The following is an 18511-nucleotide window of genomic DNA, read 5'->3' as shown; positions in this document are numbered from 1 at the left end:
GGGTATTACAGTATTATTGTATTCCATGGAAGTGTGGGATTCGCGCTGTGTGTAAGTTTGACATTTTTTTTCCTCTGGGATTTTAAAGGGTGTTTTTATTGTTCTGGACTCGTTTCTTCCTACTGTAGGCACTCTCACCTCAGCCCGAACCTCCACTCCTCTCTCACCTCAGCCCGAACCTCCCTCCTCTACCTCTCTCTCTCACCTCAGCCCGATTACCTCTTAACCACCTCTAGCCGAACCTCTACCCCCGTCTCAGCCCGACCTCCCCCTCCACCTCCTCTCTCTCCCTCACCTCAGCCCGAACCCCCTACCTCCTCTTTATCTGTCCTCTACCTCCTCTCTTCTTATGAAACCATTCTCAGCCCGATCTCTACCCCTCTTCAGCCCGAACCTCTACCCCTCTCGCCCCCTCACCTCAGGCCCGAACCTTCCTCCTCCCCCTTATCACTCTCCCTCTTTTCACAGGTGGTGCAATAGACCTGAAACAGCAGGTCATTGTAACTCTACACCTGAGGATGATTCACCCAGCTCCACCTATGAATTCTTCCAAATCTGTGCTACACACGGTCTTTGTGGGGGGGACAATTTCTAACCAATCAAAACGTTTTTCCAAACCCTACCACTATGCCTAATCCTAATTACTTAACCCTAGAAATAAGTTTGACCTTGTGGAGACTAACAAAGATTTTACCGCGGTTGGTCAAACTTTTGTTTGTTCAGTATTCTTGTGGGGACTTCTGGTCCCTACAAATATAGTTAAACATATCCACACACATGAACACACAGTTGTCTGACCCCCCCCCCCCCTCTTTTCTCAGCTGCTTTAACCCACCTGTCAATATCTCACTGCTGGGGCGGGTGAGAGGGGGGGAATTTGTCTCACTGCTGGGCTGGCGTTGGGGGGGGGGGATCGTGTCTTACTGCTGGGACTGGCGGCGGGGAGAGATGATAGAAAACTAGAGACACAACCCCTCTGCTTGAACACTGTCTCCTTTGAAGAAAGAGGAAAAAAGAGAGCGGGGAGGGGGGCATTCCTCTGTTCATCACCTGAATGATGGGGCCAGGGGACCCTGGCCTGCCGACAAGGCCCAGGCGCTACTGTGTGTGAAAGGAACTCCTCACAGTGACCAGGGTTATCTCCTCTGTAATGATGCTACACTAATCTACTGTTACGATGACATCACAAGGCCACACACCCTAAGGTGAGGTAAGCTAATCGTGTGTGTGGGGGAGGGGTGAGGAAATCAGAATCAGTTGGCTACATTTTCAACATTAGCGAGTCAACAGGTTTTTTTTAGCACTGAATTGTTTGTTTTGAAGCTTTTTCATTCTCGTCTGAGCCAAATCTATCTGACAGCGTTTCACACGGTTGAGTTCATATTGACGTGGCAACAAGTGCTCTCCATACAGTAGCAGCTCCATATGCATTCAGCACACTGTGTGTGATATAGATATATATATTAGTGCAGGCAACAGGAGCTGCTATTAGTAAAACTGTGAAAGCATTACTGTGAAGTGTGTTTGTATGAATGTCTGGAAGTGTTGGTGGTGATAGACCTAGTTTCTGATAGTGATGTGCTACATTTCAGTTCCATAGTGGATATGATATGCTCCTCTGGCTTGGCATGGCTGGAGTTTGGCTGTGAGCTGAAGTGTTTTGGACTGAGCACTTGTTCCCTCTCCCTCCCTCCCACCTCTCTCTGGGCTGGGGTCCAGTATTTGTTTCAACAATGAGATCCACAATGTGTGAGGCTGTACAGTTACTACACACTCCGGGGGGAGGCAGAGGCAGAGGGGGAAGGGAGGGAGGAGGGAGAAGGAGAAGTGGGGCACCGAGCCGGTGCACTGYGAGGGTGTCTGTAAGACAACCTGGTACACGGCCCAAGTGGACCGTCTCATCCTCTCTTCTCTTCGACTAGACTCATTTCTTTGTCTCTCATCCCGCTCTTCATTTTCTTCTCTCTCCTCCATATCTTCTTCTCCTTTCCTGGTCTGGTGTCTAACGATTTCTCACTTTATTTAAAGATCTAGTTCCATCTCCCTTTCACTGTCTCTCACACACACCTTTCTCTCCCCTGGGCTATCACCTCCCCCTGTCTTCTCTCGCTTTCTCTGCCTCCATATCACCCTGCCTCTTACATCTATGTCGTTGTGTTGAGCTGGAACAGTAGGACCGTGTTCTTGGCCGCAGCAGCTCCACCTCTAGTCTCTACTGGGGTTATTCTCTATGGAGTTGGTTTCTGTTGTAGAGAATAGACCCACACTGCCCCCTCGTGGTGTTTATTTAGCATTACATCAATATGTGCACCACAATGGTGAAACTAAGCTTTCTATACTGCTTGCGGACTTTGACAAAAGCCTTAGCACTACATTTCAAGCGAAATTCTTTCACTACCATTAAACAATGACCATTTTCACCGATTTTTAAAGGGAATGTGTTTTATTAAGAGGATTTTAAAATATTTTTTACTTCATGTGGTTTTGAAGGTTGTTTTAGTTTAACATTAAGTATATTTGTGCTATACTGATGTCATTCCGTTTCAAACAATTCCCTCTCACACGAACTCAATTCCCTCTCACACGATCTCAAGGAGATTAAAGCCGCCGGAGAGGCTGTATTCACAAAAATGTTTCGCTTCATACCATTTTGTGTCTCTCAATGGGAGGCAAGTGCAATTTCAGAACAGTATTTCATCCAGCCTGTCAGCATGCAAGTCACTTCCTCTCCTTCCTGTCGTTGCGTTGCAGAAGGAAACAGAATTTAGCGTACTGGATCATGACCAGAGAAGATCGCCAGCTTGTAGTCCTAAAAAACTAAATAGATTTAGCATTTTCTACATCTGATTCTTTGGCCATTCCCACTATTGCTCTTTATTCAGTAGAGACATTGAATGAGTAAGTAACCTAAACACACAACTGGTCTGAAGTAGACTTGTCTGGAATTGTTCAGTGGCACTGATACAGCAGTGTGTGTGTATTGTGCGAGTACATTCTTGTGTAAGCAAACAATGATAAAAGTGTGTGATACTTTTATGTGTGTGTGTGTATATGTGTATATATATATATATATGAGTGTACTCCCCTTCAAATTAGTGGATTTGGCTATTTCAGCCACACGTTACTGACTGGTGAATAAAATCGAGCACACAGCCATGCAATCTACATAGACAAATGTTGGCAGTAGAATGGCTTTACTGAAGAACTGTGACTTTCAACATGGCACCGTCATAAGTCATTGTGTCAAAATTCTGGCCAGCTAGAGCTGCCCTGGTCAACTGTAAGTGCTGTTATTGTGATGTGGAAACATCTAGGAGCAGCAACGGCTCAGCCGCGAAGTGGCAGGCCACACAAGCTCACTGAACGGGGACGCTGAGGGCTGGAGCGCAAAGCCTGTAAAAATGGTCTGTACCGAGTTTCAAACTGCCTCTGGAAGCAACATCAGCACAAGAACTGTTCGTCGGGTGCTTCATGAAATGGGTTTCCATGGCCGAGCAGCCACGCACAAGCCTCAGATCACCATGCGCATTGCCAAGCGTCGCCTGCAGTGGTGTAAAGCTTGCTGCCATTGGACTCTGGAGCAGTAGAAACGTGTTCTCTGGAGTGATGACTCACGCTTCACCATCTGGCAGTCCGATGGACAAATCTGGGTTTGGTGGTTGCCATGAGAACGCTACCTGTCCCAATGCATAGTGCTAACTGTAAAGTTTGGTGGAATAATGGTCTGTTTTTCCATGGTTCGGGTAGGGTTGGAGGACATGTGGCATTTGGTTTCAAGTAGGTTGAGGGATGTTCCAAAAATTATATTTAATTGCATGTTCTACTTCCTGGTTGCCATCTGGCAGTCCGACGGACGAATCTGGGTTTGGCGGATGCAAGGAGAGCGCTACCTGCCTGACTGTATTCTGCCAACTGTAAAGTTTGGTGGAGGAGGAATAATGGTCTAGGGCTGTTTTTCATGGTTTGGGCTAGGCCCCTTAGTTCCAGTGACGGGAAATCTTAATGCTACAGCATACAATAACATTCTAGACGATTGCGTGCTTCTAACTTTGCYGSAACAGTTTGGGGAAGGCCCTTTCCTGTTTCAGCATGACAATGCCCCTGTGCACAAAGCAAGGTCCACACAGAAATGGTTTGTCAAGATTGGTGTGGAAGAACTTAACCGGCCTTCAGAGCTCTGACTTCAACCCCATCAAATATCTTTGGGATGAATAGGAACACCGATTGCGAGCCAGGACTTATCGCCCAACATCAGTGCCCGACCTCACTAATGCGCTTGTGGCTGAATGGAAGCAAGCAATTTTCCATCATCTAGTGGAAAGCCTTCCCAGAAGAGTGGAGGCTGTTATTGCAGCAAAGGGGGGATCAACTCCATATTAATGCCCATGATTTTGGAATGAGATTTTTGACGTACTTTTGGCCATCCATGTAATGTATTTCTTCTCATGGCTGCAAATGTACACGGCCATGCAATCTCCCCCCTGACTACACCTGTGGGACGGACTTGAACATTCAGTCTTCTACCGGGGGTGAACATGTACATGCTCTTGGCATTTCCCTATTTGTGTGTGAGATGAGCGTACTGCCCCATTCTGAGTGTCACAGCGTGTCAGTCAGAGACAGTGTGACATGGGAAGCTCTGATCGACAAGATGTGGAGACACATATTTCGCACCAAACAAGGTTTCCGCGTACCCAAGGCAAGTCTCAGACCCTCTGTGTGTCTTCAGCGTATACACGTGTGTGTGTGTGTGGTGTATTTTAGAGGCTAGCGAAAAGGGTCCCCCCGTGAGGACAGTGGGTTCGGAGAACTGAGAGATAGGAAACACATGGTGGTGTCTTTTATGGCTGTAGTCTCCTGACAAGCCCCAGCAACTCATTTTCTCTGTCATAGAGGAAAGAAGGCCAGAGTACTGTCAACTTGGACTCTACTGAAACCTTCACTTAAAATGAATTGTGGCATTCCCCAGCGTTGTGTTCTGTATCCAAACGGAAGAGAACGCTCTGAAACAGAGGAACTTGGAGGTACTATCTACACTAGTTCAATAAGAAACACATTTTCCTTCTTTCATTTCCAACGTTTTGAAATGTTTTGCTAGCTACAACATGCTGGAGCCCTGAGGAACACGACCTAGCTCTCTGTGTGAGATATTAGAAGCCTGGCAACCCAAGGATAGTCTACATCGGACTAAAATAAACTATCTGTGTAGACATTACCCCTACAGTAAAAAGTTTTAGTTGGCAAACCGTAAAAAAAAAAAAAAGTGATTTATGTATTTGTATGCGTTTTGGAGTTACCCTTCACTTTCCATTTTCTGTGAGGCGATTCACATTGTTCCATAATTCCACAAAGAAATGTCTTTACCGCGAGTCAGCACTCGTGTGAAATCCTATGGAGTGTGCTGGCGGGTGAATTGCATTCATTTACAGCTTCTTGGAAGAGCGACTGTAACAGTTTTCCATACTCGCTGATAGCTGTAGAATGTGTGTGTGTGGCTCAGTTGGTAGAACATGGTGCTTGCAACGGCAAGGATTGTGGGTTCGATTTTCCTGGGGCCACCCGTATGAAAAATGTATGCACACATGACTAAGTTACTGTGGATGAAGGCTTCTACTGAATTGGAATATACAGTGCCTTCAAAGTATTCATACCCCTTGACCTATTCCACATTTTGTGTTACAGCTTGAATTCAAAATTGATTAAAAAAAATTACAAATTCATGTATTCTACCCATCTACACACAATACCCCATAATGACAAACTGAACCTGTTTTAATGTATTGTATTGAAAATGAAATACAGAAATCTCATTTACATACGTATTCACACCCATGAGTCAATACCTTGTAGAAGCACCTTTGGCGGCAATTACAGATTTGAAGTCGTGTGTATGTGCGTCTGTACACTAATCTGAATTCGGGGATTTTCTGTCAGATGCTCAAGCTCTGTTAGATTGGGAGCAGCAATCTTCAAGTCTTTCCACAGATTTTCCACAGGTTCAATTCTGGGCTTTGGCTGGACCACTCGAAGGACTTTCGCATTATTGTTCTGTAGCCATTCCAGCATTGCTTTGGCTGTATGCTTGGGGTCATTGTCCTGTTGGAACATAAATCTTCATCAAGGATTTGCCTGTATTTAGCTTCATTGCTACTTCTATCCTTACCAGTCTCCCTGCTGCTGAAAAGCATCCCCAAAACATGATGCTGCCACCAATGCTTCACGGTAGGGATAGTGTGCCTGGTTTTCTCCAGACATAGTGCTTTACATTCAGGCCAAAGAGTAACATTTGTCTCAACAGACCACAATATTTTACCTGATATCAGTCTTTCATGTGCCTTTCTGCAAACTCCAAGCGTGCTATCATGTTCCTTTTTCTCAAGTGGCTTCCGTCTGGCCACTCTCCCTTAAAGTGCAGATTGGTGAAGTGCTGTAGAGACTGTTGTCCTTCTGGCAGGTTCTCTCATCTCAGCCAAGGAACTCTGTAGTTCTCGCATCTGGGTCATTGGGTTCTTGGTCACCTTCCTGACCAACGTCCTTCTTGCCTGGTTGCTGAGTTTGGTTGGACGGCCAGACTTAGGCAGAGTCTGGGTAGTTCCATATGTTTTCAAATTTCCCAATGATTGAGACCACTGCACTCTTGGACACTTTCAAAACTCTAGAAATTGTTTTATACCCTTTTCTGATTTGTCTCATCACAATTCTATCTCAGAGATCTATGGACAGTTCCTTGGGCTTCATGGTATAGTTTCTGCTCTGACATGCATTGTCAACTGTGGAACCTTTATGTAGATGGGTGTGTTTATAATTCATGTCCAAACAATTGACTTGGCCACCTGTGGACTCCAATCAAGTTGTAGTGACATCTCAAGGATGATCAAAGGAATTTGATGCACATGAGCTCAATTTGTAGTGTCATAGCAAAGGGATGTGGATATTTATGTAATTTAGATTTCTGTATTTCATTTGCAATAATGTCTAATCATATTTTCACTGTCATTATGGGGTGAGGGGGGGAAATTCAGGCTGTAACGCAACAAAATGTGCAATAAGTCAGAGATTGAATACTTTCTAAACACACTGTATTTAATATTGTCATGTAGCCCCAGGAAGTGAGCGATAGTGGTGACATCAGTCTCTTTCTGTGGGTTAACAGAGAAACAGGAAGTGAAGTGTGGGAGGGCAGAGCTGCGTCCTGTCATCTGTGTGTGTGTGGCAACCAACCCATCCTGACTGCCCGGGTGGACAGGACACACAGTTGCTGCTGTGTGTGTGTGGCCTATTTATAGAGCCCAAGTATCAAAATAATGGGCTGCAAAATAATACCTTTACTGATGGCTCTCAGAGGTCGACCGATTTATGATTTTTCAACACCGATACCGATTATTGGAGGGCCAAAAAAGCCGATACCGATTTTTAAAAACTATTTATTTTATTTGTAATAGTGACAATTACAACAATACTGAATGGACACTTTAATATAATACATCAAAATCAATTTAGCCTCAAATAAATAATGAAACATGTTCCATTTGGTTTAAATAATGCAAAAACAAAGTGTTGGAGAAGAAAGTAAAAGTGCCATGTAAGAAAGCTCACGTTTAAGTTCCTTGCTCAGAACATGAGAACATATGGAAGCTGGTGGTTCCTTTTAACATGAGTCTTCAATATTCCCAGGTAAGAAGTTTTAGGTTGTAGTTATTGGAATTATAGGACTATTTCTCTCTCTACGATTTGTATTTCATATACCTTTGACTATTGAATGTTCTTATAGGCACTTTAGTATTGCCAGTGTAACATTATAGCTTCCATCCCTCTCCTCGCTCCTACCTGGGCTCGAACCAGGAACACATCGACAACAGCCACCCTCGAAGCAGCGTTACCTATGCAGAGCATTGCGAAGAGCTCCTGGCAAAACGCACGAAAGTCCTGTTTGAATGAATGCTTACGAGCCTGCTGCTGCCTACCACCGCTCAGACTGCTCTATCAAATCATAGACTTAATTATAACACACAAATTCGAGCCTTAGGTCATTAATTAATATGGTCGAATCCGGAAACTATCATCTCGAAAACAAGAAGTTTATTCTTTCAGTGAAATACGGAACCGTTCCGTATTTTATCTAACGGGTGGCATCCATAAGTCTAAATATTCCTGTTACATTGCACAACCTTAAATGTTATGTCATAGTTGCGTAAAATTCTGGCAAATTAGTTCGCAACAAGCCAGGCGGCCCAAACTGCATATACCCTGACTCTGGGTGCAATGAACACAAGAGAAGTGACACAATTTCACCTGGTTAATATTGCCTGCTAACCTGGATTTATTTTAGCTAAATATGCAGGTTTAAAAATATATAATTGTGTATTGATTTTAAGAAAAGGCATTGATGTTTATGGTTAGGTACACGTTGGAGCAACGACAGTCCTGTTTCGCGAATGAGCACCGTATCGATTATATGCAACGCAGGACACGCTAGGTAAACTAGTAATATCAACTATCTGTAGTTAACTAGTGATTATGATTCATTTTTTATAAGTTTAATGCTAGCTAGCAACTTACCTTGGCTTCTTACTGCATTCGCGTAACAGGCAGGCTCCTCGTGGAGTGCAATGTAAAGCAGGTGGTTAGCGCGTTGGACTAGTTAACCGTAAGGTAACAAGATTGAATCCCCGAGCTGACAAGGTAAAAATCTGTCGTTCTGCCCCTGAACAAGGCAGTTAACCCACCGTTCCWATGCCGTCATTGAAAATAAGAATGTGTTCTTAACTGACTTGCCTAGTTAAATAAAGGTGTAAAAGAAATCTGCCAAATCGGTGTCCAAAAATACTGATTTCCGATTTGTTATGAAAACTCGAAATCGACCCTCATTAATCGGCCATTCCGATTAATCGGTCGACCTCTACTCTCAATGTCATAAGGTAGCATCATAAAAATCATATTTTTCTCCCTGCATCCTCTACAACCTACATTTTACTATAGAACACTGCATGTGAATCACAGCCAAACCTGACACCCTTCTCCCTCTAACACCTCCCAATCAGGACAGGTCCCATATTACCTGGGTAGAGAAGGACTTTGCCAATATTACTGCCAAGGTAAGATTATTCCTCATTCAGTGGCCTTATCCACAGTTAAGTCAATACACTCTCTTCCTCAAATGCTTTGCCTTGCTGAGCTAAAATCAATATTGTGTCAACAATGTCAGAATATGTTGTGAATAATTTGCTTGTCTGTCTGTCGACTCAGAGTGAAATGCAATAGCGCTGTGGCTGTCCCCTTAGCTGTGGCTGTCCCCTTAGCTGTGGCTGTCCCCTTAGCTGTGGCTGTCCCCTTAGCTGTGGCTGTCCCCTTAGCTGTGGCTGGCCCCTTAGCTGTGGCTGGCTCCTTAGCTGTCTGAGTCATTTGCTTCAGAATTTGACAAGGCAACTTTTTCATACATCTTTGCTGTAGAAATGTTATTTTCAACATCTGGTTGAAATCCGTGTGGATTTTCTAGGGTGATCATCATGTGACTTTAAATGGACACCTGAAGCTTCAATGGCTCTCCATTGAAAGTATTTCTTAGTCGGGGACTAGGCTCTGCATCCTGGGAACCTATCCTACATTCCCTGTCTTTATCACATCACAAATGGAGTTAGGACTGAGTTCATACGGCACACAGCATAGCCGTTAAGAACATTAGGCCAGTAACCGTAAAGTCGCTGGTCTGAATCACCGAGCTGGTGAAAACACTCTGTCGCTCTAGATAAGTGTCTGCTAAATGACTAAAATATAAATTATACTGTGAAGATAATAGGGGTGCGATCAGCAGGATACGTTTTGGAACATTCAGATATATATATATATATATATCTCACAAACATGCCTCTGTCATGTAGGCCAAGGAATCATGTTGGCTCAATTCATGGTATTTGTATCTGCAACGTTCAACTTTTGGCAACTGAAGGTGGCCTAGGTACAAGTGGTACAGTACAAGATATTTTGATCCTGGTCTAGTCATGCAATAGAGCTCTATAGGAGGTTACATGGGATCTTAGGAGCTTGAAGAAGAAGTAGTGACTTAGAAAGCCGATGGAGACTGAGTGGAACAGTGTTCGGTGAAGCTAAGAGGAAGTGTGGATTGATTTATATAGAGTGACAGTGTGTTTGTAGGGATGTGGAAGTTCCTCTCCTCACACACGGGGTAGATGGGGGTGGCAGGAAATAGGCTGTAAGGGATTCCTGTGTCCTGGCCCGTCTCTCTCATTCTTTATAGCGCAAGAACGAAGGAGACAGAGAGGTCTCTCTCTATTCAATTCAAGGGGCTTTATTGGCATGGGAAACATATGTTAACATTGACAAAGCAAGTGAACTAGATAATGTACAAAAGTGAAATAAAAATGGACAATAAACKTTACACTCACAGAAGTTCCAAAAGAATAAAGACATTACAAATGTCATTATGTATATGATGTATCTCTATCTGGGTCATAATGTTGACAGTGAGGGAGGTGACACCTCACCACCCTGCCCACATCTCACCACCCTGGCCATAGCCGAAGGGAAGTAGTCCTGTCTGTCTTTCACACACTAGTTGTGTGGGTTCTGCACACAGGTCTCTTCCTTCCTGCCTCTCTCTCTCGCTCCCTCTCTGTGTATCTCTCTCAGTTCAGCAGTAGGCAAAGCTCTGTGCTAGCAGAGGACAGGACACAAAGTTAAGAGCTTTTACATACAGAGTACAACTTTCACCTCATCTTACCTGGCAGTCTACCAGTCTGGTATGAGATTGAGGACTTTCTTCAGAGGTAGGGGGGGATGGGACTGAGATGAGGTCTAGGTTGGCAAGGCAATGTTGAGATGGACAAGGACGGGAGGAAGTTGAAAGTGAGCCGCTTGCTGACCCTCTTCTTCCTCTTCAAGAAACACCAGACCAATGCTTTGGCCAGCTGCAGCGTGCCACAGACAGGCAATGAGACAGACGCCTCATGTGAAGACCGTCAGAACAGAACCCGGTGTATGGTAATGTGGTCTTCACACCGGGGCGAATCCCAACTTCCACTTGTCAAATTTTTACTTACATGGTCATGCTTTGAAGTGCATTTTCAACTAAGCTGAAGGTTTTGGGCCCATAGATAATTAGATCTGGGCTTGTTGTGTATGGAGCAGGAGATGTGTAAAAGGCATGTCATGTGTGTTAGAATGTATTGTTCGCATTTCCTGTCCTCTTATTCGTTTTGTTTTGCTTCCTGTTGACAAACTATGAATGTGCAGTGCCAAAAGCAGCTATTGAGGTATATGGCAGTTGTGTAGGTGTATTAATGAATGAACACTTATTCTATTGTGATATGTGGCAGCAAGTGTTAGAGCTTATTGTGGTCGAAGCAGTCTGACTCAACGGGTTAAAGGCCTTCACATCGCAGGTGTTCCTCATTATCCCCTTGGTCATTATCCAGTTCCTGTGAAACACCTGAATAAGTCAAAGTGCCTCACAGTATGTCAGTTATTTGGATCCTAAACACAGAGATATTGACAGTATGAAAACAGTATGTGTCATTCAGAAAGTATTCAGACCCCTTGACTTTTGCCACATTTTGATACGTTACAACCTTATTCTTAAATGGATAACTTTTTTTTAAGCATGTTTGACGAGCAGGTGTCCACATACTTTTGGCAATGTAATATTGTTCTTGACTGTAGGGGTTAATTTGTTAAGAATGTACAAATTTATTCCAAAAAACTTACCTTGATTACAATAAACGTACATTTTAACTACCGATCGTATACCTGCTAGCTTTGTAGGAGACCGACGCAGTGGGGGGGGGGGGTTTACTTTAGAGAATTAACTTTACACAAGTAAGAATGTATAAGTTAGGTGTGGTTGTTGTAATTTCATGGTGACTCAGTGTTAACTTAGTCAGCAGTGTGGTAGAGGAGTGTTTGTGTCTAGTGTTAGTTCTACCCTCAGTAGAATGACTATCTACTCACTATGGTTGGGTCACTGCACGTGGTCACTAGCATAATGGAGTCTAAAGCCTTGTTCACATTTGCAAATTTGAAGTGACTCAAATTCTATTTATTTGCATTTCTTATTTGAATCTCTAATTTTTCATGCTGTCTGTCCAGGCAAAAAGCACATGGAATCAGATATTTCAAGCAAAGTTTCAAAACACCACCTGATTCCTGGCCATGTGACCTTTTGTCTGAACAGTCAAATCTGATTTGTTTGCCCTCGAGTGGTTTTTAGACATATTTGGCATATCTTGCTGCTTGCTAGCTACTCCGACTTTTTGACAAGAACATGTGGTAGCTAACTAGCTTGTTTACAAACAAATTAGGGACTGCTAGAAAGCTAAACGGCTAACTAGCTAGCTAGGTGACTGCCGTGGCTAGCCAAAAAGGACTTGTTTTGAAAGTTGGATCTTAACGTTTGAGTGTTCTTAACGTTACAAGTGTTCTTACACTATGATTTTAAACATTCAAAGCAACTGGGAAACGTCCATGACAACGTTGTTGTCACCTTAACTTGCTACATAACTTCTGAGTGATAGGAAYCACGAGCACCACGACCAATCAGCCTACCCCACTGCACACATACCCGTTGTTACTATGACAACAAGCGTATCCTTGTTGTCATCAGTAAATGACTGCTGTCTGAACACACATCTGATTTGGTCACTTGCTGTTTAGACAGTCAGTAGTTCAAAACGGATTTGTAAAAACAAAACAGTTTTTGAGCTTTGAGGCCTGCAGTGAGAACGAGGCTTAAGGAGCCTGGGGGTTGGGCCACTTCACATGGTATTGCACTGCAACTCTGCATACTGGAGTTGGCTATTTTGAGAAATGTCTCAACAAACATGGTATAACGTATAAAGGCAATGTATTTGCACAACAACAAAAACAATTGTACTGTGACTGTTCTGTTGTAATATCAGTAAGATTCAGTAGACCTAGGCTCTAAAGCAGCCTATGTGTTACACCGCTGGTGTGAAAACAGAATTATTTAAAYTTGTGGTTACGGTTACCATTCTCAGTATCATTGACAGTAAATGGTGCCATCACCACTTCTTCCGACAAGCTGCCCACAACACAAATACACCCGAGGGTTGAGAAGTGTCCCAGGGGATTTGAGTTTTTATTATAAAAAAATTGTCTACACTTGTTCCATCTCTGTCTTCTAAGCCTAAATAGCACTGCTACACCAAGCCATTATCGTTCTCTGACCTCTCTCTATATATATATCCTCTGGTAATACCTAGTTTTCTACCCTCTTCCTCTTTTCAGTTGGCTTCTTAGAATTAGGTACACACACTTTGATCAGGATGCAACCTAGTATGAGAAAAGAGGAACCTGTATCAACCAACCCCCAGCAGCTCCTAAACGTCTTGCTCCTAGGACCTCTGTCTGTATCAACCAACCCCCAGCAGCTCCTAAGTCTTCTTCCTAGGACCTTGTTCTGTATAACCAACCCCAGCAGCTCTAAACTCGTCTTGCTCCTAGGACTCTTGTCTGTATCAACAACCCCAGCAGCTCCTAAACGTCTTGCTCCTAGGACCTCTTGTCTGTATCAACCAACCCCAGCAGCTCCTAAACGTCTTGCTCCTAGGACCTCTGTCTGTATCAACCAACCCCACAGCTCCTAAACTGCTTGCTCCTAAGGACCTCTGTCTGTATCAACCAACCCCAGCAGCTCCTAAACGTTTTGCTCCTAGACCTCTGTCTGTATCAACCAACCCCAGCAGCTCCTAAACGTCTTGCTCCTAGGACCTCTGTCTGTATCAACCAACTCCAGCAGCTCCTAAACGTCTTGCTCGTTAGGACCTCTGTCTGTATCAAACATTACCTCCCAGCAGCTCCTAAACGTCTTGCTCCTAGGACCTCTGTCTGTATCAACCAACTCCCAGCAGCTCCTAAACGTCTTGCTCCTAAGCTACATGCAATAGTTATTTGTATGCACTGTAGGAAGCTCTGGTCCTATTCATTCTGAAATATTCTTATCAAGAATAGTTTATTTTCATGGTCACGTGATCAAACGTCTTTGGTTTTCCTCACTGGACTGTTTGGAGAAAGACAGATTTGTACTACCAAAGGACGTATGGCAAAATTTTACCGCGTTTAGGATGGGGTTTTATCTGTAGACAGTGTCAATGTTTTCTCTTGGAAGAGATGACCTACTATGCCATCTCCTGCATAATGGACCTTGTTATTGTCTCTGTCTAGGACAATGATGTCATCAAGGAGATCAACATCACCAATGTGGTCAAGGAGGGTTCAGAGAAAGCCGACGCCCGCCAGTTTGAGCTGCTTAAAGTGCTGGGCCAGGGCTCCTTTGGCAAGGTAAGAGATTGTCTAAGGTAGTACATTGCCCATGTTCCATTAACCCTCTGCTTGCAGATAAATGGGAGATTGGTTTAAACCAGGGGTGGGTAATTCCAGTCCTCGATGACCTAATTTGGTGTCAGTTTTTCCCCAGCTAACACACCTGACTGCAATCAACTAATGATGATCTTCAGTTTAGAAATGCAATTTGATTAATCAGCTGTATTTGCTAGGGATGGGGAAGAAGTGTGACACCAATCAGGCCCTCGAGGACTGGAGTTGCCCACCCCTGATCTAAACAGTGGGATAGAAATCTTGCTTTCACTTGTCCAATCTGGGAGAGATCAGTGATGGCCTCCGTCATCAACCATAAAGCAACTCACTGAATAGAACAGGGATGGGCAACTTCAGTCCTCGGGGGCCTGGTTGGTGTCACACTTTTGCCCCAGCTAACACACCTGACTCCAATAATCAACTGATCACGATGATCAGTTTATAATGTAATTAGTTGAATCAGCTGTGTTTTGCTAGGGATGGTGGGAAAAGTGACCCCACTCCGGCCCCTGAAGACGAGTTGCCCATCCCTGGGTTAGATCCCGTATATATATATATATAATATGGGTATATTCAATATCACCGCCAGTCCCTCCGTCACGGAGCATTGACTTGGATGGGAATGTCCGATGTCCTCTCTAGTAGTTAATTTTTCTAGGATTGAGAGTTGGATGTTGTCTTGCGTTGCCTGCAGGTGTTCTTGGTGCGGAAGGTGACGCCTCCCGACGACAACGAGCTGTATGCAATGAAGGTCCTGAGAAAAGCCACCCTCAAAGGTACACACACACACACACACACACACACACACACACACACAAAGTGGAATAGAGACATATACTGTTATGGGAAACGATATTGTAGCTACACGTTCATAGGGTGGTAAACATGTGACGTTTTTGGGGTGGTAAACATGTTGTGACGTTTTTGGGGTGGTAAACATGTTGTGACGTTTTTGGGGTGGTTAACATGTTGTGACGTTTTTGGGGTGGTTAACATGTTGTGACGTTTTTGGGGTGGTTAACATTTGTGACGTTCTTGGTGGTTATAACATGTTGTGACGTTTTTGGGGTGGTAAACATGTTGTGACGTTTTTGGGGTGGTAACATGGTGTGACGTTTTTGGGGTGGTTAACATGTTGTGACGTTTTTGGGGTGGTTACACGAGTCGTCTGGACGTTTACTTTTGGGGTGGTAAACATGTTGCTGACGTTTTTGGGTGGTTAACATGTTGTGACGTTTTTGGGTGTAACAGTTTGACGTTTTGGGGTGGTTAACATGTTGTGACGTTTTTGGGGTGGTAACATGTTGTGACGTTTTTGGCGGTGTAACATGTTGTGGACGTTTTTGGGTGGTTAACATGTTGTGACGTTTTTGGGTGGTTAACATGTTGTGACGTTTTTGGGGTGGTAAACATGTTGTGACGTTTTTTGGGTGGGTGTTAACATTTTGTGACCTGCGTTTCTGGCGTTGGTTTAACATGTGTTCGACCGTTTTTGGCGCGGTAACAGTTTGTGACGTTTTTGGGGTGGTAAACATGTTGTGATGTTTTTGGGGTGGTTAACATGTTGTGACGTTTTTGGGGTGGTTAACATGTTGTGACGTTTTTGGGGTGGTAAACATGTTGTGACGTTTTTGGGGTGGTTAACAAAAACAGCCCACTTGTTGCGCAAACATAAGTGTGTCTGAATCCATCCAACGGAGCTCACGGTTTCATAACCACATCTTCAGAGTAAAGGCTTGGTCTCACCTCATTTGTTGACATGTCTTTGCGTTCGCTCCATACTCTACGTGCCATTTTGCTTTACAATTTTTCCCCCCAGTGTTTTGAACTTGTCTCAAGGCTCTGATAGTGAGAAGACATGAGCGTTTTTTTTCAGTTAGTGTGTATCTCGTCTTCCTGTATGTGTAGTTGTAGAAGACCACACCGCTAGCTAGCAGTCGGTGTCAGTCGCTCCCCACCCTGTCAACAGATGCTGTGGTCTACTGCTGTGGTCAACACTAGATGTAAACACCTTGGCCGTTTAATTATCAATGGGAACAGATTGTCTCACAGACTACAGCTCACTGCCACCGTGTGCTGAAAATCTGTCTAATCGTTCAACAAGAATGTCCGTTCACATTTTCATTATTTTAATATTTTTTTTAATGATTTGTATTATCAAAATATTTCAAGGAATGATTATTTGGCGTTTTTGCTTTTGGCTGAATTCTCAAATCCATTGAGTGAGATTTAAATATTTTTGGTGACACTGACAGTTTAGCATTTTGTTTAAGTAATGTCTTAGCCATGGAATCCCTTTTCCAAACCCATCTGTTACCAATCTAATGTGGTAGCATTGTTTTGCACTAACCTTCTGACAGCTCTGAAATGGTGCGATCCTTTCCCCACCCCACAGTGAGAGACCGGGTGAGGACCAAGATGGAGAGAGACATCCTGGCAGATGTCAACCACCCCTTCGTGGTCAAACTCCACTACGGTGAGTCCAATTTGTAAGTCGCTCTGGATAAGAGCGTCTGCTAAATGACTTAAATGTAAATGTTCACAACCAGGACCTTTGTTCAGATAACATGGTAAAGGACCACAGGGCAGGTGGTGACAACACCGTGTCACTTAGCGATAACGGTAGTTGTGGGCAGTGCCCTCCATGTTTATACGATGAATGGGAACAGCTTTGGGTGCTGCCAGACATTGTTATGCAAATGATTTAGCACTGGATATACACTTGTGCTAGCCCATTAAGTGTCTGTGTGTCTCTAGCATTTCAGACAGAGGGAAAGCTCTACCTGATCCTGGACTTTCTGAGAGGAGGAGATCTCTTCACCAGACTGTCTAAAGAGGTGTGTTCTTAATATCTTTTCTGAGAGGAGGAGATCTCTTCACCAGACTGTCTGAAGAGGTGTGTTCTTAATATKTTTTCTGAGAGGAGGAGATCTCTTCACCAGACTGTCTGAAGAGGTGGACCTCAAGGACCTATGTTCCAGAAAAATGTATCTTTGTGACATCTTATGTGTCATGGTTATTATAACCTCTCTGCATTATATTTTGTGTGTGTGTGTGGTATCCAGGTGATGTTCACGGAGGAGGATGTGAAGTTCTACCTAGCGGAGTTGGCTCTGGGCCTGGACCACCTGCATAGCCTGGGCATCATCTACAGAGACCTCAAACCTGAGAAGTAGGTGGAGCCTCAGCGGAGGGCAGCTAGTCCTCGCTAGCCTAGCGTAGCATCACCTTCCTACAATAATAATATATGCCATTTAGCAGACACTTTTATCCAAGCAACTTAGTCATGTGTGCCTATATTTTACACATCAGTAGCCCCAGTGAGAATTGAACCCACGACACCACGATCCTGGTGTTGAAATTGTCATACTCTACCAACTGAGCTAGAGGACCTAGTGCTAGTGCTAGTGCTAGGGCTGTGCTTGGGCTGTGCTATGCTAGTGCTATGCTAGTGTAGCACCAACCCACAAATGCTTTTTCTTCTAAAATGACAGGAACCTTGAGATGCAATGTGCTTCTATGTTAGCTATCTCTTCTATGTGTATATACATTATTCAAGGCCCCTTAATCTACAATTTTTAGAAACTGGCAAATTTCACTGCAGTATAATTGATTGTCCTCTGTTTTGATTGGGGTTATTGATGTTATCAACAATCATCATGTCTGGTCTTGAGTACTGGAATCTTAACATGACATATGGATACTAGAGAATGAGACAGCCTTGCCTGAGTGCACAGACCGATTTACATAGATGTTATTATGTGTGTGGCATATACATGTCTGACACTGTGAATTAACTGAGGGGGGAAACTTGATTTGGGCTGCGCTTTTGCTGTTACATTTTAGTGAAGGAAAGAGAGGGAGGATGAGGGCCACTATATGAAAATACGAATGGAGTCTACAGAGTGGTTTTTGAACTCAGCAAATATTCTACCCTCATAATGCCAAGTCATTTGCAAGCCGGTTGTGACGCAACGCGGAGACCAGTCTGTGGTTGTGACGCAACGCGGAGACCAGTCTGTGCGTTGTGACGCAGCGCGGAGACCAGTCTGTGCGTTGTGACGCAACGCGGAGACCAGTCTGTGCGTTGTGACGCAGCGCGGAGACCAGTCTGTGCGTTGTGACGCAGCGCGGAGACCAGTCTGTGCGTTGTGACGCAGCG

General features: G+C 44.0%; 1 protein-coding gene across 2 annotated transcripts; it reads left to right on the top strand.

Annotated features, from left to right (window-relative positions):
* The first annotated feature begins 4558 nt into the window (after positions 1-4558).
* LOC111968392 (ribosomal protein S6 kinase 2 alpha-like) lies at positions 4559-17541 on the top strand. 2 transcript variants are annotated; one of them, XM_023993877.3, is made up of 7 exons: positions 4559-4699; positions 9042-9095; positions 14197-14313; positions 15044-15125; positions 16745-16825; positions 17107-17186; positions 17415-17541. In XM_023993877.3, exons 1-7 carry the CDS (start codon positions 4574-4576, stop codon positions 17523-17525), a joined length of 651 nt encoding a protein of 216 aa, XP_023849645.2. In that variant the 5' UTR covers positions 4559-4573; the 3' UTR covers positions 17526-17541. The 2 variants fall into 2 exon arrangements, with proteins under 2 accessions (XP_023849645.2, XP_024003019.1); XM_024147251.2 differs by lacking the exons at positions 4559-4699; positions 9042-9095 and adding an exon at positions 10601-10998 and having other exon boundaries at positions 17415-17540.
* Positions 17542-18511: the final 970 nt, after the last annotated feature.

This window comes from Salvelinus sp. IW2-2015, linkage group LG9 (genome assembly GCF_002910315.2).
Source record: "Salvelinus sp. IW2-2015 linkage group LG9, ASM291031v2, whole genome shotgun sequence".
Taxonomy (NCBI): Eukaryota; Metazoa; Chordata; class Actinopteri; order Salmoniformes; family Salmonidae; genus Salvelinus; species Salvelinus sp. IW2-2015.
The sequence above is the reverse complement of the archived record's forward strand: the minus strand, read 5'-3'. Positions and strand labels throughout refer to the sequence as shown.

What these genes read in the sequence shown, in the direction of transcription:
- LOC111968392 (XM_023993877.3), top strand. Translation starts at nt 4,574, where the DNA reads ATGAGCGTACTGCCCCATTCTGAGTGTCACAGCGTGTCAGTCAGAGAC. An exon ending in TTGCCAATATTACTGCCAAG is followed by an intron (nt 9,096 to 14,196) that starts GTAAGATTATTC and finishes GTCTCTGTCTAG; the next exon opens with GACAATGATGTCATCAAGGA. An exon ending in GCCAGGGCTCCTTTGGCAAG is followed by an intron (nt 14,314 to 15,043) that starts GTAAGAGATTGT and finishes CGTTGCCTGCAG; the next exon opens with GTGTTCTTGGTGCGGAAGGT.